This window comes from Pelobates fuscus, chromosome 10, assembly GCF_036172605.1.
Source record: "Pelobates fuscus isolate aPelFus1 chromosome 10, aPelFus1.pri, whole genome shotgun sequence".
In the NCBI taxonomy this organism is placed as follows: domain Eukaryota; kingdom Metazoa; phylum Chordata; class Amphibia; order Anura; family Pelobatidae; genus Pelobates; species Pelobates fuscus.
In genome coordinates, this window is record NC_086326.1 from 149,224,538 (window position 1) to 149,251,852 (window position 27,315).

The window sequence follows — 27,315 nt, forward strand, 5'->3', positions numbered from 1 at the left end:
TCCAATACTGAGTTCCTAAACCCAAGTAATCGGTGGGTTAATCCAATACTGAGTTCCTAAACCCAAGTAATCAGTGGGTTAATCCAATACTGAATTCCTAAACTCAAGTAATCAGTGGGTTAATCCAATACTGAATTCCTAAACCCAAGTAATCAGTGGGTTAATCCAATACTGAATTCCTAACCCCAAGTAATCAGTGGGTTAATCCAATACTGAATTCCTAACCCCAAGTAATCAGTGGGTTAATCCAATACTGAATTCCAAAGCCCAAGTAATCAGTGGGTTAATCCAATACTGAATTCCAAAGCCCAAGTAATCAGTGGGTTAATCCAATACTGAATTCCAAAGCCCAAGTAATCAGTGGGTTAATCCAATACTGAATTCCTAAACCCAAGTAATCAGTGGGTTAATCCAATACTGAATTCCTAAACCCAAGTAATCAGTGGGTTAATCCAATACTGAATTCCTAAACCCAAGTAATCGGTGGGTTAATCCAATACTGAATTCCTAAACCCAAGTAATCAGTGGGTTAATCCAATACTGAATTCCTAAACCCAAGTAATCGGTGGGTTAATCCAATACTGAATTCCTAAACCCAAGTAATCAGTGGGTTAATCCAATACTGAATTCCTAAACTCAAGTAATCAGTGGGTTAATCCAATACTGAATTCCTAACCCCAAGTAATCAGTGGGTTAATCCAATACTGAATTCCTAAACCCAAGTAATCAGTGGGTTAATCCAATACTGAATTCCTAACCCCAAGTAATCAGTGGGTTAATCCAATACTGAATTCCTAAACCCAAGTAATCAGTGGGTTAATCCAATACTGAATTCCTAAACTCAAGTAATCAGTGGGTTAATCCAATACTGAATTCCTAACCCCAAGTAATCAGTGGGTTAATCCAATACTGAATTCCTAACCCCAAGTAATCAGTGGGTTAATCCAATACTGAATTCCTAACCCCAAGTAATCAGTGGGTTAATCCAATACTGAATTCCTAAACCCAAGTAATCGTTGGGTTAATCCAATACTGAGTTCCTAAACCCAAGTAATCAGTGGGTTAATCCAATACTGAATTCCTAAACTCAAGTAATCAGTGGGTTAATCCAATACTGAATTCCTAAACCCAAGTAATCAGTGGGTTAATCCAATACTGAATTCCTAACCCCAAGTAATCAGTGGGTTAATCCAATACTGAATTCCTAACCCCAAGTAATCAGTGGGTTAATCCAATACTGAATTCCAAAGCCCAAGTAATCAGTGGGTTAATCCAATACTGAATTCCAAAGCCCAAGTAATCAGTGGGTTAATCCAATACTGAATTCCAAAGCCCAAGTAATCAGTGGGTTAATCCAATACTGAATTCCAAAGCCCAAGTAATCAGTGGGTTAATCCAATACTGAATTCCTAAACCCAAGTAATCAGTGGGTTAATCCAATACTGAATTCCTAAACCCAAGTAATCAGTGGGTTAATCCCATACTGAATTCCTAAACCCAAGTAATCGGTGGGTTAATCCAATACTGAATTCCTAAACCCAAGTAATCGGTGGGTTAATCCAATACTGAATTCCTAAACCCAAGTAATCGGTGGGTTAATCCAATACTGAATTCCTAAACCCAAGTAATCAGTGGGTTAATCCAATACTGAATTCCTAAACCCAAGTAATCAGTGGGTTAATCCAATACTGAATTCCTAACCCCAAGTAATCAGTGGGTTAATCCAATACTGAATTCCTAACCCCAAGTAATCAGTGGGTTAATCCAATACTGAATTCCTAACCCCAAGTAATCAGTGGGTTAATCCAATACTGAATTCCAAAGCCCAAGTAATCAGTGGGTTAATCCAATACTGAATTCCAAAGCCCAAGTTATCAGTGGGTTAATCCAATACTGAATTCCTAAACCCAAGTAATCGGTGGGTTAATCCAATACTGAATTCCTAAACCCAAGTAATCGGTGGGTTAATCCAATACTGAATTCCTAAACCCAAGTAATCGGTGGGTTAATCCAATACTGAATTCCTAAACCCAAGTAATCGGTGGGTTAATCCAATACTGAATTCCTAAACCCAAGTAATCGGTGGGTTAATCCAATACTGAATTCCTAAACCCAAGTAATCAGTGGGTTAATCCAATACTGAATTCCTAAACCCAAGTAATCAGTGGGTTAATCCAATACTGAATTCCTAAACCCAAGTAATCAGTGGGTTAATCCAATACTGAATTCCTAAACCCAAGTAATCAGTGGGTTAATCCAATACTGAATTCCTAACCCCAAGTAATCAGTGGGTTAATCCAATACTGAATTCCTAAACCCAAGTAATCAGTGGGTTAATCCAATACTGAATTCCTAACCCCAAGTAATCAGTGGGTTAATCCAATACTGAATTCCTAAACCCAAGTAATCAGTGGGTTAATCCAATACTGAATTCCTAAACCCAAGTAATCAGTGGGTTAATCCAATACTGAATTCCTAAACCCAAGTAATCAGTGGGTTAATCCAATACTGAATTCCTAAACCCAAGTAATCAGTGGGTTAATACAATACTGAATTCCTAAACCCAAGTAATCAGTGGGTTAATACAATACTGAATTCCTAAACCCAAGTAATCAGTGGGTTAATATAATACTGAATTCCTAAACCCAAGTAATCAGTGGGTTAATACAATACTGAATTCCTAAACCCAAGTAATCAGTGGGTTAATCCAATACTGAATTCCAAAGCCCAAGTAATCAGTGGGTTAATCCAATACTGAATTCCTAAACCCAAGTAATCAGTGGGTTAATCCAATACTGAATTCCAAAGCCCAAGTAATCAGTGGGTTAATCCAATACTGAATTCCTAAACCCAAGTAATCAGTGGGTTAATCCAATACTGAATTCCTAAACCCAAGTAATCAGTGGGTTAATCCAATACTGAATTCCTAAACCCAAGTAATCAGTGGGTTAATCCAATACTGAATTCCTAAACCCAAGTAATCAGTGGGTTAATCCAATACTGAATTCCTAAACCCAAGTAATCAGTGGGTTAATCCAATACTGAATTCCTAAACCCAAGTAATCAGTGGGTTAATCCAATACTGAATTCCTAAACCCAAGTAATCAGTGGGTTAATCCAATACTGAATTCCTAAACCCAAGTAATCAGTGGGTTAATGCAATACTGAATTCCTAAACCCAAGTAATCAGTGGGTTAATGCAATACTGAATTCCTAAACCCAAGTAATCAGTGGGTTAATCCAATACTGAATTCCTAAACACAAGTAATCAGTGGGTTAATCCAATACTGAATTCCTAAACCCAGGTAATCAGTGGGTTAATCCAATACTGAATTCCTAAACTCAAGTAATCAGTGGGTTAATCCAATACTGAATTCCTAAACCCAAGTAATCAGTGGGTTAATCCAATACTGAATTCCTAAACCCAAGTAATCAGTGGGTTAATCCAATACTGAATTCCTAAACCCAAGTAATCAGTGGGTTAATCCAATCCTGAATTCCTAAACCCAAGTAATCAGTGGGTTAATCCAATACTGAATTCCTAAACCCAAGTAATCAGTGGGTTAATCCAATCCTGAATTCCTAAACCCAAGTAATCATGCAGAGTAGAGGGATGTCCAAGAAGCTGTCTGTAATTAAAGCCAGAAGTCGAATCCAGGAGATTGGAGCAGAAGCAGCTGCAGTAACACCCGACCTTGCTGTTTAACCCCTCAAGGACCAAACTTCTGGAATAAAAGGGAATCATGACATGTCACACATGTCATTTGTCCTTAAGGGGTTAAACAGAGGGGCCCAGTGAAGGAATTCCTTCAGGAAAAGTTATTGCGTCAAGTAGCCAAGGATTTAGACACATTCACAGTGCATGGAATCACCGACTGTCTACCTTGAAACAATGCATCTAGCGGTGATTGCAACTTAAAGTGAAACACACATGCCAATATCAGAATCTCACATAACATGCTTTCCCTAAAGAGAAACTGTTACATTAGAGGCCGTGTCCAAAGTCTTTGCAAATTCCATGCTTTTCTCATATCCTCATGCCCTAGGTCTTCTGTCTGAGCTCTCTAGCTCCCAAATTCCCCACATTGTCATATCATCATGAGCTCCCAGCTCTACATTTTAGCAGTGATATCATAGGAGTCTTTGGTATCTAGAACCAGCCACTGCTTCTCTAGGTAGGTGATAGGACTGCTCATCTGATATGATGTGGGAGCCGGTCATTTTCCTTAAAGCGACACTGCCGCTAGCTCAAAATTATTGTGCACAATAAGGGAACAGAGAAGCATACATAACATTGTTAAGGTAAAAAATATGGAGAAAAAGTTATATAATGGTTCTGAGTTCTGTTCGATTGTTAGGCTTTTTATGTGAACATAGCTGTTTACAGCAGCGTGGATAATAAGAAATGTATGTTCTAGGTTCTGTTTTTACTATGTATATCTCGAGTTCTGACCAGATATCTTTGGTTGGGCGTTCACCGCTGTACTCATTAGAAGTACCCCCTGTAAAGCGTACATTTGAGGAGAGCCTTTTGAAACCGTTTATACAGCGAGTTTTGCAGCCAGCAGGTTTATAACCCATGCCGTAGTGGTTATAGTTCCTGGTGTCATCACGCAAGTAATATTTAAATCCGGTTTACAAATGACATGTAGTCACTACAATACACATCAGCCCCAATATATAGTACAAACCAAAGAAAAGAAAATGTTACTTGCGCTTTTTCCTTAATCCCTATGTGCCATTCCAACCATTCCATCCCACTGTAGCGGTTATGATGGCCCCGTTTCCCAATCATTGGTTAAACCATTTTGCAATGGTTTGCTCTCTTACCTGAGTTCCTGCTGGCCGCCAGGTTTCCTCTGTAGGCAGGTTAAGGACATTCAGCTTTTGCAGAGCTGCAGCCAATGAATGTGCATAGAAATACCTCGTTCCAGGCTGAATTATAGTGCCCAAATGACTCTGCATTCAGACTCCAGACACCATGGCTACTTGAAATCACTGAAGTAGTTATGGTGCTTGGATTAACCCATTAAAGCAGAAGTGCTTAATGTATGTCAGCTGTGTTCCGATATTGGTGGAAATCATTGGTTGGTAGCATTAGCTAATGGTCTGAATCAACGAATTCCATCCAAACATGGGTGGAATTAATGTCACTAATATGGATGTAGGATGAGGGGGCTGGGCTGTGAGGAGCCCAAGGATCCCAGGTAGGTGTAGAACTAACTGAAAATGGAGGATAGCTCCAGGAGATTCCATGATCACTGCAGCGTGATCCCATGTGATTATTAAATATAGCGCGGTATAAGTGCTGCTTTAAAGGAACATTATCGTGTTAGGCATACAAACATGGCTTCCTAAAACTAGAGTGATAGAGCAGCAGTTTAGGTCACCAGTTCCCCTCATAGTGAAGTAAAAGGTGATTAAACTTACCTTTTCTCCCTTGGCACAGCTGGCCCCGCCTCCAGTCTTCATGATCTCAGCCAATCCAATGCTTTCCCTTAGTTGCTGCACACTTTGCAGGAAGGACCTCAAGTGGCCATCTGAGAGACTGCACCTAAAGGTGTTACTAGGCAGCAATGTAAACACTGCCTTTTCTTTGAAGGGACAGGCTAGAGACACCAGATATTAAGCTGTAGTGGGCTGGTGACTATAGTGTCCGAGAGATTACCTTTCTTCTTTGCCTCCATTTGCTGTCTTACCCCACCTACTGCAGCCCTTTAATTAATTCCTGACATCTGCAGCCCGTATTGTGCATGCGTAGAACGTCTATAGAATGCCGCAGTGTATATTTGCAAATAGAAATGCAGCTGCAGCCTAGAGAGAGAAGGAGTTAGCATGGCTGGGACCAGACATCAGAGCAGAGAAGCACATAGTTTTACGGTACCTCTGCCTTGCTTTTCATAGATCTTCCCAACCAGACTCTACCCCACCTCCATTGCAAAATAGTACTTAAACTGAATATAAAACAAACTAATAGATTAAATTACCACACTGATCCGCTCACAAATAAAAGTTGTCACAGAGCAGTCCATCCATGGTTTTACTGCGAGGGGAGCTCAGTGACATACATGGCACTGTGAAATGTATTGTGGAGGATGCTCTCTGATACACCTAGCATATTACTAGACGTTTTGTTGTTGGGAAAGCACTTGCTACACTCAGGAACCTTCCACAGTATGGTCAGTTTTATACAACGCACCCTGGATTGTTGGAGCTCCGTTATACACTTATGCATAAGAGAGGGGAGTGGTTAGAGGTGGAGTTGGAGATGGGGACGATGGTGAGGAGAAGGGCAGAAGAGATGGGTGGGTTAATGCCTGTCTAGTTGCTCAGGACTTGACATTTTGAGTCGTGATTGGAGTGCTTCAAAGTAGTAGATGGCTTGAGACAGCATGGCCATATAATGCCTAAATTCCCGAGTCATATCTATATGACAATGAGAACCATATGACTTGAATACCACATAAGATCAGCGACTGGACTCCCTCGTTCGGAACCTGGCATTGATAATCTTTCCAATAATTGTATCACATTTCAAGTCGAACACACTACTGCGAAGAAAACACCATGTGACTCCTCCACAGTTAAAGTAACTGAGCCCACTCCTACATTCCAGTTTACAGCCCTTAAACATTAACAGAATATACACAACAAACAAAATGAGGCATCATGGGAAACTCCTCTAGTAAGCAATTTAAATGTATCTACATAAAATGGCAGCCCACACTGTGTAGGTCAAAATAATCAGAGCATTTACCTGGGATGTACTTACTATACCAATACACTAATAAAAGCATAACAATCCATTTTTAAAAAGTTTACATTTATTTGTAAGATAAAAAGTAACTTACAAATACAAACATATAGCAATGGAGAAAAATAAGCAAATACATTCTGAAAAACTAAATACAAAAATTAAGATATACTGAATTAAGATATATGCAAAAAGAGAAGAAACAAACAAACAAAAAGCCACACTCCAATCATGTGAAGATCCGGGTGCTTAACTGGACCAGCTGCACCAGCTCCAGCGAGTAGATATCAGTGGTAGAAAGAGGATCCCGGCACTCCAAGTATCTACACATGTATTTATTAGAACATTTCGACCCCTGAAAGGGTCTGTGATAAGAGCTTGACAAAGACACTTTCAGGGGTTGACGCATTGAAGGGTGTCACTTGTCCTAATAAATACATTTGAAAATACTTGGATTGCCTGGATCCTCTTTCTACCACTGAATTAAAGGGACACTATAGTCACCTGAACAACTTTAGCTTAATGAAGCAGTTTTTGTGTATAGAACATGCCCCTGCAGCCTCACTGCTCAATCCTCTGCCATTTAGGAGTTAAATCCCTTTGTTTATGAACCCTGGTCACACCTCCCTGCATGTGACTTGCATAGCCTTCCTAAACACTTCCTGTAAAGAGTCATCTAATGTTTATACTTCCTTTATTGCAAGTACTGTTTAATTTAGATTTTCTTATCCCCTGCTATGTTAATAGCTTGCCTCACCCTGTATGTGATTAAAGTTCAATTTACAGAGAAAGAGATACAATTGTTTGTTGTTTGATTGGAAGTGAAAACCGTTTTTGTTTTCATGCAGACTGTGCCAATCAGAGCCAGGGGAGGTGTGGCTAGGGCTGCATAAACAGAAACAAATTGATTTAACTCCTAAATGACAGTGAATTGAGCAGTGAAACCTGAGAGGCATGATCTATACAGTAAAACTGCTTCATTAAGCTAAAGTTGTTTAGGTGACTATAGTGTTTCTTTAAGCTATAAACATAATAAAAACAATTAAGAATCCCTCTAATGTTTCATGTTTTTGTTAATCACAATTTGACTTAATGTGGGGCTGTACAAATAAACCAACTGAAAACTGTCTGTGATGGTTTGCCCTTGGAGTGGGAAATGTCAGTCTAGTTTGCAGTATGTCTCAGTCGGAGAACTGTTGACTAAGGATAACTTCAATTTCAAGTGATAACTTTTTTATTGTATTTATTTTACCCCCCCCCCCCCCCTCCAACAGGAATGTAAAAGGGGAGTTTACTCACCTTTCTTCCAGCACTGCACGAGTCTGTCGTGGCTGGCCGCCTTGGCTGAGATCATCAAAATTGGCAGTCTCTGCCTATCCAGTGCTTTCCCTTAGGGAAGCATTGGGAGACTATTGCACTGTGTCAGTCAACATCTCCTCATAGAGGTGCATCGAATCAATGCATCTCTATGAGGAATGTTCAGCACCTCCATGCAGGGCGTGTAGATGTTGAATGTCAGTACTGCACATTGTGCAGCACTGACCCAGGAAGCCCCTCCAGTGTTTACATTAAAAGGCATGCAAGGAAAGGCAGTAGACACCAGAACAACTACATTAAGCTGTAGTTGTTATGGTGACTATAGTGTCTCTTTAACTGTTTTAAATAACTTTTAATGCTTTCGAATATTTTTAACATCTTAGAAGAATCTTTTTAGTTTTTGCTAAAACCTAAAGAGTCCAGACCAAGTTTGACAAAAAGGTATTACAACGCCCATGTTGCTTTGCCAGCCTTGTCAGCCCCTGATCCATACTCTGAAGGTGGCAAATTACAACCTCTGTATTGACTAGTTCATAATTTATTGACAAATACATATACTAGTTTTAAATTTTTTGATTAACCATGAACCTCAGGTCAATTAAGTAATAAAAATAAAAATAAACGCAACACTCTCTCTCCTAATTCTTGCTTCTCAGCCATGTATTTTTCCATAACCAAAAAGCAACATGAAGAGGTTCGGTGAAAGTGGTAGTAAAGGTGTATAAATGCTTAATTGGATTGCAGAGCTCATAAAAGGACAGGCACCCAGCTTTATAGTGCAGATAGATCCCTAACCGTTGGCAGGAAGGACCATGACATAACCGTTCTACTTTTCCATTATGAATGACAGAATACCGGTTATTCCAAATGCCCAAACTCCAGGATTTCTTATTGTATCCAATTTTTGACTGATCTCCTCTCCGGTCTATACTGGGATAGGCCATCCCAATTTTCCATCCGTTTGTTTCACTGGTCTCCACTTGGCAATAATGTTGTCCAGAAGAATATCGTGTGATGCTTAAAATCTGGTTATTTTGGAATCTTTTTAGTGATTCTTGGTGACTTTGATTTACTTCTGACCAAGATACGGTCTTCAAGTCACTTGACACAGTTATATGATTACCAGCTGTGTTTACATCCAATAGTACTTCCGAGACATCCATTTGGATATTTTGTTTTACACCCATCACAAGTTCAGCTAATCTTGTGTGTACCATCACGGAGATCACACCCATATCCATATCCTCTGTAACGTGGACCTCTTTATCATTTCTGTCTATACCCTTGCTGTTTCCCTCCTGAGCATCACAATAGTCAGCAAAGTCTGATTCCTGTCCTTGTAAGACAGTTAATGGATCCATCATGTTACACAGCTCCTCAATGTGAGTTATCTTTTTGGACAGATTATTTGACCTTATATCCAGTTGGTGGATCAGAACGGAGTATGGGAGTGAAATCTGTTTTTTCTGCTTAGTGAGCTCACTCACAACTTGTTTCTCTATTTCTTTCACATGTGTTTTGATGTAGCTAATTAGGAAAATGGCTTGCCGCAGCACACCAACTGATTTTTTCTCCACAACTTTCTTGCCCGTCTGCAGGCCCTGGACTCTTTTCTCAAGTTCAGTTCTCTTTGAGGTTAGTGTCTGCAGAATTCTTCTCAGGTTTTCCTTCTTCTTTTCGGACGCCTCATTCAGAGATTCCACCTGATGTCCCTTGTGATCTCCGTCCAGCCTACAGGATACACAGACGCAAACAGCATCTTCCAAGCAGTAATATTTCAAGATTTCCTTATGAATGGAGCATTTTCTGTTCTCAAAAGAAGTGGTAGGTTCCGTTAAGATGTGTTCTACTGACTTGCTGTGGACCTCAAGGTGGTCCTCACACAGAGAAGCTTCACATAGCAGACATGTTTTAGCAGCAGGTACCTGAGATTTCATACAGTAATTACATAATATAACAGTCTCATTCTGCTCCGGCTGTGTACCTAACAAACTCTCTACGATGTTACATATTTTCCTCTTCTTCGATGGGACAGGATGATTCTGAAACTCTGCCCTGCACACCGGGCACTCATAGCCCCCAAATCCGTCCTGTGTGTCCAGCACGTTCCCAATGCAGACCAAGCAGACAAAATGTTTACACGTCAGGTTTAGCGAATCAGTATAAATGTTTTGGCAGATAGAGCAGCTTTTCTCGTCTTTCTGTTCTGCAGATGCCATCGCCATCGCTGAAAGCAAAAGTAGGAAACGAAAGTTAAATTATATTGGCGTTTAGGAGATGTGGGAGTGTTAGCATTCTTTAACGTCTTGACTGTTAACCCTGTAGGTCCCTGAATCAGTGGTCCTTACATTTGAAGAATTCTGCATGTTTATATATTAATATAGGCTTTAAAAGACTAAGTGCGTGTGATGTGCTGATTGTGCCGGCTTATGGTAATATCCAAACTCTGATATATGTCTGGAGCGCAGAGTTAACGGTTTTTACTGTACTTTACTAGGTGGCTTATTTGATCCCTTTACAGATGTATAGCTGATTCTCAAATATTGTGTGTGTCTTGTTGTTCAATAAGGGGGGTAAATTAGGAAAACCCACCTGTGAAGCTGCATCATTAATATAAGGTAAGTAGCACTGTGTGTGTTTATAGTAAAGTGGAATAAGACACCTGATTTGTTTTGTGATGTTAATATCGCTCAGAATAGTTACTGGGTAAAAAGGGAATGTCTGCACGGGTCCAATATTAATTAAATATTGCCTAAATTAATTGATTTGCCTCCGATGGCATAAACACACCAATACGCAAACAAATACACAATACATCCTCTATACACACTGATACACTATATACACACACATACACTACATCCACTGTATACACACTACATTCAATATAAACACACACGCACTACATCCACTGTATACACACACACACACACTCTGCATCCATTATACACACACACACACGCAATGCAATACACAGACACTGCATCCACTACACAAATACACACTCTGCATCCACCACACACACTGCATAACATAATGGACATATTTTGGTTGATGTGGTTTTGTTGGAGGGGGGGGCAGCATATTATCCTTGGTTACAGGTAACACGATGCCTTGTACCAGCCGTGTCTGCACTCATGTCGTGTTAACCCCTGTATGACAACTCAACTTTGAATTCTATGTGTCGTCTTGCTCAGAAATGCTTTAGACTTAAAAAAGGGAGGTTCTCCCGAAAACTTGTCATTAAAAAAATTCTGTTAGTCCAATAAAAAACGTATTACAAGATACAAATTTTATCTGGTTTTTACATCTACATCACTGGACTAATACGGCTACTATCTCTATAGAAAGTAGACAGCATTGTCACAGAGGGTCGTAAATATCTTGTGTGAAGATCACAGAGTGACGGGGGGAGAGAAAAAAAAACAAGCAAACAGTGCAGAAGATGGTGCTAGAAGGGAAGAGTAAAAAATAATTACTTAGATTAAGAATGGATGAATTTCCATCCAAGAGTTAGAGGCTATGCATGACGGCCTGTATACAGCCTACACACATACACATAGTATTATTATTATTACTCGTATTCATATAGCACTAGCATATTCCGTAGCGCTTTACAATATTAGCAGAGGGTAAGATGTAACAATAAATGAGACAGTAAGTAGTGTATATGTACAAGTACATACAGCGATATACACATAAATACAACCCAATGCACCAATACATGTACCTACACATATCTCAGAGAGAGAGAGGCTGAAGGTAGCAGCAATGAAATATTGTGATTAAGTGGAATACATTGAGAAAGTGATGTGTAAATAATTTAAAACGTCACTTTTAATATATTCACTTTAAAAAGTCCCAACACATGGACTGGATTATAGACTAATATAAAAAGAAAAGAAAAATGTGAGCAAAATTTAAAAAATCAGTCAAGTGTAAGACTGCAAAGGGGACTAAATCTGTCCTCTAAGTCTTTATAAGGACTTCATTAGAATAGAGCCAACAGATATACATATACATATATCCTAAGTGGTTTGTTGTAATCAGTCAAAATAATGCTTAGCAGTATTCAGCTCTATTGGGCAATTACCAGCTGGGACAATCTCCAGAGATGCAAATTATATTTGTGCAATGATATAGTTACTATGTATAATATTGTATCTATGAAGCTTTGACATTTGGATACTGTAGCAGAGGCTTGCTGTATGTCCTTTGGTATCTTAGCCTGCTACAGTGTGCTTAAAGGAGCACTATAGGGTCAGAACACAAACATGTATTGCTGACCCTATAGTGTTAAAACCACCATCTAGCCCCCCTGGCCCACTCTTGCCTGCCTAAATATAGTACAATCTTACTTGTATTCAAGTCTCCAGCTGCTGGCTCTGTCTCTGTCTGCCTCAGACCTGCCCCTGCCTCCTGACTTCATCAGAAGTTGTGGTCTGAACCAATCACAATGCTTCCCCATAGGATTGGCTGAGACAGACAAGGAGGCAGATCAGGGGCAGAGCCAGCATGATTCAAACACAGCCCTGGTCAATCAGCATCTCCTCATAGCTATGAATTGAATCAATGAATATCTATGAGGAAAGTTCAGTGTCTGCATGCAGAGGGAGGAGATACTGAATGTTTGGATGCATTTTAGGCAGCCATGACCCAGGAAGGATCTCTAACAGCCATCTGAGGAGTGGCCAGTGAAGTTATCACTAGGCTGTAATGTAAACACTGCATTTTCTCTGAAAAGACAGTGTTTACAGCAAAAAGCCTGAAGGGAATGATTCTACTCACCAGAATAAATACAATAAGCTGGTACCTTCAACAAATGCAATACATTCATACATTACAAACACACACACTGCTGAATGCACACAGACAGACAGCAGTGTGGGGTGCTGTGTGTGTGAGAAGGGTGCTGTGTGGGGTGGAGAGTTGCATAGGGAAAAGGGATTTTATTGTTTATTGACCCCACCCTTCTTCTTACCTTTGGTGGGGGGGGGGATACTGCCAACCCTAGTAGTCCAGTGGTGAGGAATGATCTAAAGCCTGCAGTTCCTCTGGTTGCAGGCTCTCACTCCTCCCATGAGCAGAATGCTGTGTCAGAGTGTTGCCACGGCAACGTGCGGTAACGCTCAGACCAGCATTGTTGGCGGGAGGAACTGCCTCCCAGGTCCTCTCTCCCAAGGACCTTTGGGCTGGTAAGGGAGATCTTTGGGCCGGTGAGGGAGATCTTTAATCTCCCCACTGGCCGAGAGGGCCCAAACCAAGCAAGCAGGGCCGGCTCTCCGTGGGTCGGCAGGGTAGATCAACCCTGTTGGCCCCGGTACATGGGCAATGCTGTGGGCCGATGCAACTGTCCAGCGTGCCCATGCGTAAAGACGGCCCTGACATGCACCCATATACATAAACACATACAAATAATTGTGTATATAGGTTAATTTACAAATAATTGTGTATATGGGTTTATGTGTAAGGGTGTATGTATATGTATAATCATATATATTTGTGTGTATTATTATTTTATTATTTATATAGTGCCATCAGGTTCCGTAGCGCTGTACAATGGGTATGAATGTATGTATATGTGAATAGATGTATGTGTACATATATATGGGTCTGTGTAGGCAGATTTGTATATGTGAAGGTACATGTATTGGTGCTTGTGCATGGATGTATGTATAGGTGTGCATGTACATATATTTGTGCATTTGGTTGTATTTATATGTATATCGCCGTATGTACTTGTGTATATGTGCATGCATTAATGTGTATATCTGTGTATGTGTGTATATCTGTGTATGTGTGTATATCTGTGTATGTGTGTATATCTGTGTATGTGTGTATATCTGTGTATGTGTGTATATCTATGTATGTGTGTATATCTGTGTATGCTGTATACAGACCTTCATGCATATTCTGTAACTCTTGGGTGGAAATTTATCTATTCTTAACATAAGCAATTAATTTTTTCACTCTCCCCTTCTAGCGCCATCTTCTACACTGTTTTTTCTTCTCTCTCCTGAGCTGAGTTAGGGGCCCCACAATTTCTGGTGGTGGCCCTGTCTGTAGTTGTAGGAGGGGCTTGGGGACCCCTTTATAAGGGCCTCCAGTCCTCTCTCACATACCGTGATTGGTCTGGCGAGTTAACCCTCCCACCACTGACTCTTTCAAATCACCCTCTATAGGTGGGCCCTATTGTTTACAGGCCTACTACATTGTTGGTTCCAGCACACCACAACGCTCGGGTGTTTGTAAACTATGTTATTATTACTATTCATATGTTATCTAACCATTACGGCTATATTGCCCCGACCACAACTATATATATACACACACAGACACTTGGTGCTGGAGCACGGTATTCTTTAATTATTGCTTTTATTAATATATATATTATATATATTAATATATAATATATATTCCTTATTATATATATATATAGGAATGAAAACGAGTGCACTCTGGGGTCTGTAGAAAGTATAGATGCTTTTATTCAGCACAAATCATACATCGACGTTTCAGTCCAACCGGACTTTTCTCAAGACCAGCTAAAGACCAGGGACCTTGAGTGCTGGGATCATGGTTTGAATGTGTTATATATATATTAATATTTTATTATTTATATAGCGCCATCAGATTCCGTAGCGCTGTACAAAGGGTATATGTATTGTTCCCCCCCCCCCCCCCCAACAGCTGTGTTACATAAAATGAAATCAAAGAAATGCGTGTCTGTGACCTATCGATAGACAGATAGATAGATAGATAGATAGTTTACCCACACACAAATAATGTATATATACCCACACAGTGCTATAAAACAGAAATAATGATATCCTTATATAAAAATAAGATAAAAAGGAATACTTAAAAAATGGAATGAATCATTGGGCTGATACCTATAAAACAGACATGCAATGCATAGTAAACTCTGTAAGGATGATTTAAACAGATCAACTCACACTTTGCAGAGCCGCCCCAGGCTCTGTATATAGCGGCTCAGGGTGCCTATTGCAGGCTAAAGGATTCCACGGGGAGATATGGAAAGAACCAAAAAGTCCAGGAAAATGATAATAAAAATGCAATATAAAATTAAGAGTGACAGAGAATCTATACACTGCACAATCTTACAGTATAACGCAAACACGTTTCGACCTGAAATGTCCAGCCTTCATCAGGGCTATAATGCCGTCTGTGGGCTCTGTTCTTTAAATAGCATGCTGAGATTCCAGTTCCCATCACATGGGAGTTAGTCTCTGAGCATTTCCGGGTCATCGGCTCAATACTTGACATCACTTCCGGGTCAAAATAGGTACTTCCTGTCAGCTGCCATCTTTGAAAATCATTTGCTGAATGTCCTGATCTCCATTTTATGTAAGGGCAACTAAACGTGTCCGTCCTATGGAATCCGTATCCAAACCACTAAAAGCGAGACGTTAGAATATGCTCAAACAAGGCATAGAGGGAGATCGGATTTCCACCAAAATAACTCAAATTATTCATAAATAGAAATACTTAACTTAACCCCTTAAGGGCACAGCTTCAGAAGCTTGACTTACGCTTAATGACACAAGCTATTTTTGCTTTTTTTGCTGTTTGCGTTCAACTGCAATTTGCATCTCTCTCGTTTATTGCACCGACGCATATTATATACTGTTTTTTAAAGGACAGAAAGGGCTTTAATTTGATGTAACATATATATAAATGCTTATTTATTATAAAAAAAAAAACAGAAAAATGCAAAAAAAAATTAAAATGTGTTTTTTTTTTACAGTTTTTGCATGACATTTGCATAGTCGCCTTATCGGCATATGCATAACCCCATCATTACCCTTTTATCAATTTTGGCAAAATTATATCACAGCTTTATTAATTGTTAACAGCAAATTTAAAGGTCCTTGTCAACAGCATGCCAACATTGGCCTGCACAATTCCCATCTTGCATTTTTACCATTTAAACCCCCTGACAATGACCCACTCCTAGATAAACATAATACCCAAACATTGTAACACCATGTGCTTAACATTGAACATATCACCATTGCCACCAAACGGGAAACACCTGAAAGCAAAGGGAGGGTGGGTGGGACAACAACAGGTAAGTGCAACTTCGATTAAAATGGCCCCTTCTCATACTCCCCTTATAACGCCACCCCACTTCCATTTTCTTTGACCAATCCCCAGCTAACTGTAACAAGGTGCCTGTCTCCTGGCAATGTCAAAGCCCACTCCCCTTAGCTATGCTGCTCCATGGGCTACAATAATAATGTGTGCATAATTAGTGCAGGTTAAAGAAAGGTATGGGGGTATCGTTGTACTCAGCAGATGTAGCTGAACACAAAATAAAGTTTTGTACAGGAATCGCACACACCAACTTTACAAAATACACAGGAGAAGTTCTTTGTTATAAGTTTGTGTGCCAAAAAAACTCAATTTTACTCCAATATTTAGCAGAGATTGGTGGTGAAATGGCTACGTAGAAAGTGTCAAAACAGCCATAGGACAATAGCCTGTGATGTCTACTTTATTTAACCCCTTAAGACCGCAGGACGTTCTATGCCGTCCTTATTTTGGTGGCTCTAAACGCCGCAGGACTGAATAGAACGTCCTGCGATCTTTTGTACTTACCCGGTCGCCGGCGATCCCACGCCGGCGATCGCGGTATGGGGGACTTACCTGGGAGCCCAGGGAGTCCCCCTCTGTCCTCTTCGGCCCCCCAGGGCCATGTGATCGCGAGGTCGTCCATGTCAATGCTAGCAGGGGGAGTGCCTGTAATGACAGGTACTCCCCCTGCTGCCTGGAAATAAAATAAAATAAGTTAAAACAGTGTAAAAATATGCTTCGTATGCTGGTATGCGTATGCTGGCGGCAAGAAAAGCCGCCAGCCTCCCTGACAATCGTTTCACGAACGGTGAATTTCATCACTGTTTGTGAAACAACCAAACTACCGAAGGGAGACCACACACAGGAGGTCGTGTGGCCCCCATTAAGGATTGCAACAATGTATGTTGTTGGACTTCCAAACCGTTCAGGAGCCCGGTCTTTCGGTAATGTGGTTCCCTAAGTTCATTCGATAGTTTGAAGGGAACTTAAATGCAAAGTGTATTTGGTACGGCATTCGGTTATTTCAGCTGGGATCTGAGCGGTACTCTCACGAAAGGTGCGCTCAGACCCCAGCTATCTGCCGAATGTCCATTCGTTTAAATATACCGAATAATATAAAAGTTATGGTTTTTAATGTGAATTGTCGGTTTTGCTGCACGGAGGGATAATCCACTTAACTGTATATTCGAGTGGGAGTATCCCTCTCGTGCAGCAGTGCCTGATGGGAGAAATACCCAGGTTATTCAGTTCCCCATGTAGTCCCCTACTTTACAACCCCTGGAATGTCTGTAGGGAAACCCCTCGCATGGGGAATCCCATAAATACTGGAAGCCTGTGAATAAAGCGTCAGTTGACTCCCAGCCTATGTGTCGTCTAGTTCTTGGGAGGGAAGGATTGTATAACGCTACCTGCATTGTTGCCTGCTGTACCTGCCTACTTGGATTACTACCTGCTTTTCCTGTCTACCAGTGGAGACCCTGTGGATTAAACTACCTCTCCGCTACACACACACACTTTTATTTCAATCCACCCAGTCTCCCTACCTTCTGCAGAACTGGAGTGGATCCACAGCCTGGGGTCCAGTGGGCTGCTGCAGTGCTCCTCTGAGGGAGCTCCAATCCAGATCCGCATTCCCTGTATAGCTCCCTCGCGCGCCCTGTAAAGGGTCCCGGGAGCTGGAATATGACGTCACATTTCGGTTCCCAGGACCTTTGCAGGGTGCGCGAGGGAGCTATACAGCTATACAGGAAATGCGGATCTGGATCGGACCTCCCTCGTGCGCCATCTCCTCCTGCGCCGGGCAGCGGAGATACTGGCACTCAGGAGAGGAATGCTGTGCACCTCTCTCCTGCCGGACAACTGGATATTTGCGACCCTGGGCACCCACCAATGCCGCCTTATGGTAGTGCTGGCCCTGTGAACAACAAACCAATGAATGTACCTACTATTATTTTAAACTATATTGTGTAAAGGCAGAAACTGTTAACTATTGACTTCCAATAAATGTATGTATACATATCTTATTATCATATTAGACACGGTTTCTCGGTATACATTCCCAGTTTCGGAGTGGCTTACCACATTTCTGTTTGTCAGGTTTTTATTTTATGCAAGGTCTGGGACTCGCTGCTGGTTCACTGCTGCCTTCCACTTTATGATTACGTATAGGGAGCGCCTATTCCGTGTTTTTGTAGATAATTTCAATAATGCCTACCTACACAGGTCTAGATATTATTAAGCTGATTGATTTATCTAGATATAGTGCAAATACCAAACACCTAATAATGGGGTTAAGAGAGAATATTGTACTTAGGCTTAAGGAAGACTGGGCTGGAAGAGATCTTATGGTGTCTTCTGCAGTTAGAAACAAAGATCTACTTCCACCAGGTTTTAGCTACGACTATCAGGGTTATTCAATAAAGTGAGAACTCAAAGTTCATTCAAAGTGAATTTAACATTTAAAGTGGAAATAGTCGACCAGGCCCTGGGGAGATAGCGCAGCTAAGCGGACAAGGGCACATGTAGGAGTGTGGGGATAGATGCATGGGATTGGTTGGGAAGAGTCTGTGGGTGTGATTATGTTCTGTGTAAGACAGTGTGGGGGAGGTCTTACCTCAGTGCCACTTGGGATTCGGGCCAGCAAACAGCTTCCCTCCCGCCCACCCTATACTATATTTTGTCACAGCTAGCCGGGGGTATGTCCTTGCCAATTGAGTTTGAGGTTACGTTTAAGTAGATGGAATGAGATGAACAAGTTTTTTAAGGTCTCAAACCTCCCCAACTCTAAAGGTTTAACTTTAGGTTGCCTGAGGTCTCGTGCCCATCGAGCGTGGATAAGGTCGGCTGATGGCAGGCATTGGAAGGATTTTTTATGACGAGGGGGGAGGTGAGAGGGAGTGGTGATTAGGAACCACTCCATGTTTTTATTGGCAAGGACGGTTGGGTCACTGTATAACACTATGGGTGGCGTTATATATGTATATATGTTAATTTATGCTTATTTATGTCTAATGTTTTGGTTACAGAAAAGAAGAGATTCAATAAATAAAGTTATGGATGTGTTATGCAGTAATTTAGTTGTGATAATAAATGCTGTGGCCTGTTTCATCCATACTAAGTGGTCTGTCGTTATTGGGGGGTTTAATGGGGTTAGAATTTGTTCTAGGCTGCATCGCGAGTCCCCACTACGTACATACATGGAGACATTCTCTCATTCAGCTTCCAGTTCCTCCATTTGGACCTTATGTGACAAAATGGCTTTTGTCACTGGGTCTGCATGTGACAAACTGCCCTGCCCCCCTATCTCTTGGAGGAGCCGGATTGCTAGCCTCTTACCCTGGGATGCTGGCCCGTTAAGTCATGGGGTCTTAAGGCACTTGGGACAGAGCCCTCTGTCTCTGCATCACATAATTCGCCTTACTTGCTTGGATTGTACATTTCCCCTGTTACACTCGTATGTGGGTTTGTGCAGTTTAACTTCCATTACAGCTGGTGAACTTAAACTTTACTCGACATATTGAGAACTGTGTTCGTGGAATCTGAGCGCTATTCGCCTATAATATGCGCTCAGATCCAAGCTATCTGGGGGTGTGTGGAACATGGGGACTTCGTTCAGCGAAACATGAGTTATTGATTTTAATACAGTTTTGTTAAAAGGTAAAAAGCACATGTTTCTCTCTGCCCTGAGATAATTGGGTTCTCTGCAACCACTTAAGTTAATTATCTCCAGGATAGAGAGGAGGGGTAAGTTAATTATCTCCAGGATACAGAGGAGGGGTTACACTCTTCCTGTGGGTGTGTATAAGAATTGTACTGTATACTGATTGGTTCTGCATATTTTGTTACAGTCTTCCACAAGGTCCCATGTGGGAGTTCCCTTGCTGTGAGACCATCATAAAAGGGCTGATTTTGGCCATCAATAAACACATTCGTTTTACCCCTTCATGAAGTCTCGACTCATGTTTGGGGGATTGGAGAACTACACTCTGGGGATTGATATAATCACTATACTCCCCAGGGTATAATCGCTGAGCTCTGCTAAGAGCTTGTTCCTGCTCCAGCTCTCTGGATTTCGGAGAGGTCCACCTACTGGAAGCTAGACCCTGGTCTTGGGTCCAGAGTGGGTGGAGTCGGCGAGACCCCAACCAAGCTGCGGCGGTTCGTGGGGTCTGCAGTGGTTATGGTGTCAGGCAGAGTGCTTGGAGACCTCGGAAAGCACTAGGAGCATCCGTCAGCGGAGGGTACCCGGTCGGGGTGCCAGCGGTTCCGTTACACGTTACATTTTAGATTCACTTTGAAATTTCAATTTAGTGATACACCTTGTATATATTATAATCACCACTTAACCCACAATGAATTGACTTCCGTACCATTAAAACAGCTGTTAATAAAAGATGGAAAAGACCTCGGAAAGCACTAGGAGCATCCGTCAGCGGAGGGTACCCGGTCGGGGTGCCAGCGGTTCCGTTACACGTTACATTTTAGATTCACTTAGAAATTTCAATTTAGTGATATACCTTGTATATATTATAATCACCACTTAACCCACAATGAATTGACTTCCGTACCATTAAAACAGCTGTTAATAAAAGATGGAAAAGCTATACGTTACCCTTATCAATCTGGAGATGATACAGCTCTGTAGTATCCCGGTAATTGGTTGCAATCTGGAGATGATACAGCTCTGTAGTATCCCTGTAATTGGTTGCAATCTGGAGATGATACAGCTCTGTAGTATCCCGGTAATTGGTTGCAATCTGGAGATGATACAGCTCTGTAGTATCCCGGTAATTGGTTGCAATCTGGAGATGATACAGCTCTGTAGTTTCCCGGTAATTGGTTGCAATCTGGAGATGATACAGCTCTGTAGTATCCCGGTAATTGGTTGCAATCTGGAGATGATACAGCTCTGTAGTATCCCTGTAATTGGTTGCAATCTGGAGATGATACAGCTCTGTAGTATCCCGGTAATTGGTTGCAATCTGGAGATGATACAGCTCTGTAGTATCCTGGTAATTGGTTGCAATCTGGAGATGATACAGCTCTGCAGTATCCCAGTAATTGGTTGCAATCTGGAGATGATACAGCTCTGTAGTATCCTGGTAATTGGTTGCAATCTGGAGATGATAGAGCTCTGCAGTATCCCAGTAATTGGTTGCAATCTGGAGATGATACAGCTCTGTAGTATCCCGGTAATTGGTTGCAATCTGGAGATGATACAGCTCTGCAGTATCCCAGTAATTGGTTGCAATCTGGAGATGATACAGCTCTGTAGTATCCCGGTAATTGGTTGCAATCTGGAGATGATACAGCTCTGCAGTATCCCGGTAATTGGTTGCAATCTGGAGATGATACAGCTCTGTAGTATCCCGGTAATTGGTTGCAATATGGAGATGATACAGCTCTGCAGTATCCCGGTAATTGGTTGCAATCTGGAGATGATACAGCTCTGTAGTATCCCGGTAATTGGTTGCAATCTGGAGATGATACAGCTCTGCAGTATCCCAGTAATTGGTTGCAATCTGGAGATGATACAGCTCTGTAGTATCCCGGTAATTGGTTGCAATCTGGAGATGATACAGCTCTGTAGTATCCCTGTAATGGGTTGCAATCTGGAGATGATACAGCTCTGCAGTATCCCGGTAATTGGTTGCAATCTGGAGATGATACGGCTCTGCAGTAGCCTGGTAATTGGTTGCAATCTGGAGATGATACAGCTCTGTAGTATCCCGGTAATTGGTTGCAATCTGGAGATGATACAGCTCTGCAGTAGCCTGGTAATTGGTTGCAATCTGGAGATGATACAGCTCTGTAGTATCCCGGTAATTGGTTGCAATCTGGAGATGATACAGCTCTGCAGTATCCAGGTAGTTGGTTGCAATCTGGAGATGATACAGCTCTGTAGTATCCCGGTAATTGGTTGCAATCTGGAGATGATACAGCTCTGTAGTATCCCGGTAATTGGTTGCAATCTGGAGATGATACCGCTCTGTAGTATCCCGGTAATTGGTTGCAATCTAGAGATGATACAGCTCTGTAGTATCCCGGTAATTGGTTGCAATCTGGAGATGATACAGCTCTGTAGTATCCCGGTAATTGGTTGCAATCTGGAGATGATACAGCTCTGTAGTATCCCGGTAATTGGTTGCAATCTGGAGATGATACCGCTCTGTAGTATCCCGGTAATTGGTTGCAATCTGGAGATGATACCGCTCTGTAGTATCCCGGTAATTGGTTGCAATATGGAGATGATACAGCTCTGCAGTATCCCTGTAATTGGTTGCAATCTGAAGATGATACAGCTCTGTAGTATCCCGGTAATTGGTTGCAATATGGAGATGATACAGCTCTACAGTATCCCAGTAATTGGTTGCAATCTGGAGATGATACAGCTCTGCAGTATCCCGGTAATTGGTTGCAATCTGGAGATGATACAGCTCTGTAGTATCCCGGTAATTGGTTGCAATCTGGAGATGATACAGCTCTGCAGTATCCCGGTAATTGGTTGCAATCTGGAGATGATACAGCTCTGCAGTATCCTGGTATTTGGTTGCAATCTGGAGATGATACAGCTCTGCAGTATCCTGGTAATTGGTTGCAATATGGAGATGATACAGCTCTGCAGTATCCTGGTAATTGGTTGCAATCTTGAGATGATACAGCTCTGTAGTATCCCGGTAATTGGTTGCAATCTGGAGATGATACAGCTCTGTAGTATCCCGGTAATTGGTTGCAATCTGGAGATGATACCGCTCTGTAGTATCCTGGTAATTGGTTGCAATCTGGAGATGATACAGCTCTGTAGTATCCCGGTAATTGGTTGCAATCTGGAGATGATACAGCTCTGCAGTAACCCGGTAATTGGTTGCAATCTGGAGATGATACAGCTTTGCAGTATCCCAGTAATTGGTTGCAATCTGGAGATGATACTGCTCTGCAGTATCCCGGTAATTGGTTGCAATCTGGAGATGATACAGCTCTATAGTATCCCGGTAATTGGTTGCAATTCGGAGATGATACAGCTCTGTAGTATCCCGGTAATTGGTTGCAATCTGGAGATGATACCGCTCTGTAGTATCCCGGTAATTGGTTGCAATCTGGAGATGATAGAGCTCTGTAGTATCCCGGTAATTGGTTGCAATCTGGAGATGATATAGCTCTGTGGTATCCCGGTAATTGGTTGCAATCTGGAGATGATACAGCTCTGTAGTATCCCGGTAATTGGTTGCAATCTGGAGGTGATACAGCTCTGCAGTATCCCGGTAATTGATTGCAATCTGGAGATGATACAGCTCTGCAGTATCCCGGTAATTGGTTGCAATCTGGAGATGATACAACTCTGTAGTATCCCTGTAATTGGTTGCAATCTGGAGATGATACAGCTCTGCAGTATCCTGGTAATTGGTTGCAATCTGGAGATGATACAGCTCTGTAGTATCCTGGTGATTGGTTGCAATCTTGAGATAATACAGCTCTGTAGTATCCTGGTAATTGGTTGCAATCTGGAGATGATACAGCTCTGCAGTATCCTGGTGATTGGTTGCAATCTTGAGATGATACAGCTCTGTAGTATCCCGGTAATTGGTTGCAATCTGGAGATGATACAGCTCTGTAGTATCCCGGTAATTGGTTGCAAACTGGAGATGATACAGCTCTGTAGTATCCTGGCAATTGGTTGCAATCTGGAGATGATACGGCTCTGTAGTATCCCCATAATTGGTTGCAATCTGGAGATGATATAGCTCTGTAGTATCCCGGTAATTGGTTGCAATATGGAGATGATACAGCTCTGTAGTATCCCGGTAATTGGTTGCAATATGGAGATGATACAGCTCTGTAGTATCCCGGTAATTGGTTGCAATATGGAGATGATACAGCTCTGTAGTATCCCGGTAATTGGTTGCAATATGGAGATGATACAGCTCTGTAGTATCCCGGTAATTGGTCGCAATCTGGAGATGATACAGCTCTGTAGTATCCCGGTAATTGGTTGCAATATGGAGATGATACAGCTCTGTAGTATCCCTGTAATTGGTTGCAATCTGGAGATGATACAGCTCTGCAGTATCCTTGTAATTGGTTGCAATCTGGAGATGATACAGCTCTGTAGTATCCCTGTAATTGGTTGAAATCTGGAGATGATGCAGCTCTGCAGTATCCTGGTAATTGGTTGCAATCTCGAGATGATACAGCTCTGTAGTATCCCGGTAATTGGTTGCAATCTGGAGATGATACAGCTCTGTAGTATCCCGGTAATTGGTTGCAATCTGGAGATGATACAGCTCTGTAGTATCCTGGTAATTGGTTGCAATATGGAGATGATACAGCTCTGCAGTATCCCGGTAATTGGTTGCAATCTGGAGATGATACAGCTCTGTAGTATCCTGGTAATTGGTTGCAATCTGGAGATGATACAGCTCTGTAGTATCCCGGTAATTGGTTGCAATCTGGAGATGATACAGCTCTGTAGTATCCCGGTAATTGGTTGCAATCTGGAGATGATACAGCTCTGTAGTATCCTTGTAATTGGTTGCAATCTGGAGATGATACAGCTCTGTAGTATCCCGGTAATTGGTTGCAATATGGAGATGATACAGCTCTGTAGTATCCCGGTAATTGGTTGCAATCTTTAGATGATACAGCTCTGTAGTATCCCGGTAATTGGTTGCAATCTGGAGATGATACAGCTCTGTAGTATCCCGGTAATTGGTTGCAATCTGGAGATGATACAGCTCTGTAGTATCCTGGTAATTAGTTGCAATCTGGAGATGATACAGCTCTGTAGTATCCCGGTAATTAGTTGCAATCTGGAAATGATACAGCTCTGCAGTATCCCGGTAATTGATTGCAATCTGGAGATGATACAGCTCTGTAGTATCCTGTTAATTGGTTGCAATCTGGAGATGATACAGCTCTGTAGTATCCCGGTAATTGGTTGCAATCTGGAGATGATACAGCTCTGTAGTATCCCGGTAATTGGTTGCAATCTGGAGATGATACAGCTCTGTAGTATCCCGGTAATTGATTGCAATCTGGAGATGATACAGCTCTGTAGTATCCCGGTAATTGGTTGCAATCTGGAGATGATAGAGCTCTGTAGTATCCTGGTAATTGGTTGCAATCTGGAGATGATACAGCTCTGCAGTATCCTGGTAATTGGTTGCAATCTGGAGATGATACAGCTCTGCAGTATCCCGGTAATTGGAGATGATACAGCTCTGTAGTATCCCGGTAATTGGCTAGTGGTCTTTTGGCTGAAGTTTGTGGTCAGAGTTTCTGTTTAATGAAACTTGTGACCTTACTTGTGGTCCAATGAATACCAGGCTTCTTGACAATCGAGTTGTCTGGAGCACCAAGGCCAGGCCGCGCAGAGAGCACTGTTTTTTCTTCTCTATGCAGAGTCCTAATTCTCTGTCCATAGGGTTAGCATGTCTAATTATCTGCTTGTAGTTGGAGACAGTTTCCCCAAAAGTGGGAAAGCCAAGATGGTGGGACAAGACCTGAAATTTGTGACATTCCTGCCATTATTAGTGTGACGGAACGCTGGCACTCCGACTGAGTACCTCCGCCAATCGATGCTCCTAGTGCTCGCTGAGGACTCCAAGCACTCCAACCGACACCATCAGCACTGCAGACCCCAGTTCCAGCGATGCAGCTGCATCGGGGTCTCGCCGTCTCCACCCACACTGGACCCAAGGCCAGGATCCAGCTTCCAGTGGGTGAACCTCTCTTTCCCCAGAGAGCAGGAACAAGCTGTTAGCAGTATAGCAATCCCCAGAGTGTAGTTCTCCAATCCCCCAAACATGAGCCAAGGCTTCAAGAAAGGTTAAAGATAATCTGATTTTAATGACCACACACTGGCTTTTATGCAAGTCCCCATGCAAGGGGACATCCCACAGGGTAGGACACAGTACAACCAATTATTTACAGGAGAACCGTAAAACACACCCAGCACAAACATACAATCCCTCCCCTCTGCCTGTGATATAATTACTGCACACAATGGGTTAATGTAATTTATCACAGGCAGGAAAAATACACTTCATGCAACATATTAATAACTTCCAAAATATACATGCCACAAACATTCAGGCAATTCCATCCAGGGGTTAAAAAGTTAGCTGGAGGTACTCTTATGACCGACCGCAAGCACATTTTCATGCCCAAAACAGTTCCATAGATTTGGGCTGTGCGGTCGGTCTATTTTACAGTCGTTCGTGCATTTAGCTTAGTATAGCAGTGAGTTCAAACTGCCGAACGGGACTTAGTTTCTGTGATGAGAGCAATCTCGCCACATTGCATTGGAGAAGCCTGGTTGCCCGCCAGCTGCCTTTGGACTATGGACCAGACTTTAAAAGACTTTACTTTCCCTGCAGAAAGGCTTATTCGTGCCTTTCTGCCGGGGTGTTCAGTAGATTTTATCTACCGAACAAACTGTCGAAGGAGCGACCACCTGGGAGCTGGAGAATGCCGCCAATTTACCTCCCTGAAGCTGCGGTGAACCGCAGCTTAATTGACGAATACAGGGTGGTCTTTGTTCGTTTACCGAACGCGTGGCGGCGGCCATTTTAAAAGTCCCGAGCGGCCAGCGGTGTTCAGCGCTTACACCATGGATCTAAAAACGGACACTTATTTGCACGAACACCGCTGAGCCGTCCGCCTTCTGGTTCTTATTCGTACCGATTGAACCGAACACAGGTTCATCTGGTACTTTTGTTATGTGAATGTGGTAACCCAGATAGCAATGCCATGGAGCATATTCGTGTAATTAAAGACTTTGGCTCCATGGCAATTGAACTGTGTGAATAGGATCTGAGCGCTATTCGGTAGTTTTGTGCGCTCAGATCCCAGCTACCTGGGGATATGTGACATGTCTGTGTTTTATGTATAAAATCTGACTTTGTGTATTTTAAAGTATTTAATGCTTTGTGCTCACCACGTGCATAATGGAGTCTTGCCTCTGTCCTGGGAGATAATTGAATTACTTCTCAATTATCTCCAGGGCAGAAGGGAGGAAGCCAGGATGTATTGTGACTGTATGTCCTAAACTGATACCTGTCTGTCTTTTGTTACAGTCTCCCATTTGGTCCTCTAGGGGAGTGTCCACCAAGTGGGAGACCTGCATAAATACTGGGCGGGTAGCCCAT

General features: G+C 42.1%; 1 protein-coding gene across 2 annotated transcripts; it reads right to left on the reverse strand.

The window, feature by feature from the left end:
• Window positions 1-8,177: 8,177 nt before the first annotated feature.
• On the reverse strand, window positions 8,178-15,302 carry LOC134575246 (E3 ubiquitin-protein ligase TRIM39-like). Of its 2 annotated transcripts, none has more exons than XM_063434505.1 (2): window positions 15,221-15,302; window positions 8,178-10,298 (listed from the first exon to the last, which is right to left on the reverse strand). In XM_063434505.1, exon 2 carries the CDS (start codon window positions 10,294-10,296, stop codon window positions 8,710-8,712), a length of 1,587 nt encoding a protein of 528 aa, XP_063290575.1. In that variant the 5' UTR covers window positions 10,297-10,298; window positions 15,221-15,302; the 3' UTR covers window positions 8,178-8,709. The 2 variants fall into 2 exon arrangements, with proteins under 2 accessions (XP_063290575.1, XP_063290574.1); XM_063434504.1 differs by having other exon boundaries at window positions 15,028-15,296.
• Between the last annotated feature and the right edge of the window lie 12,013 nt (window positions 15,303-27,315).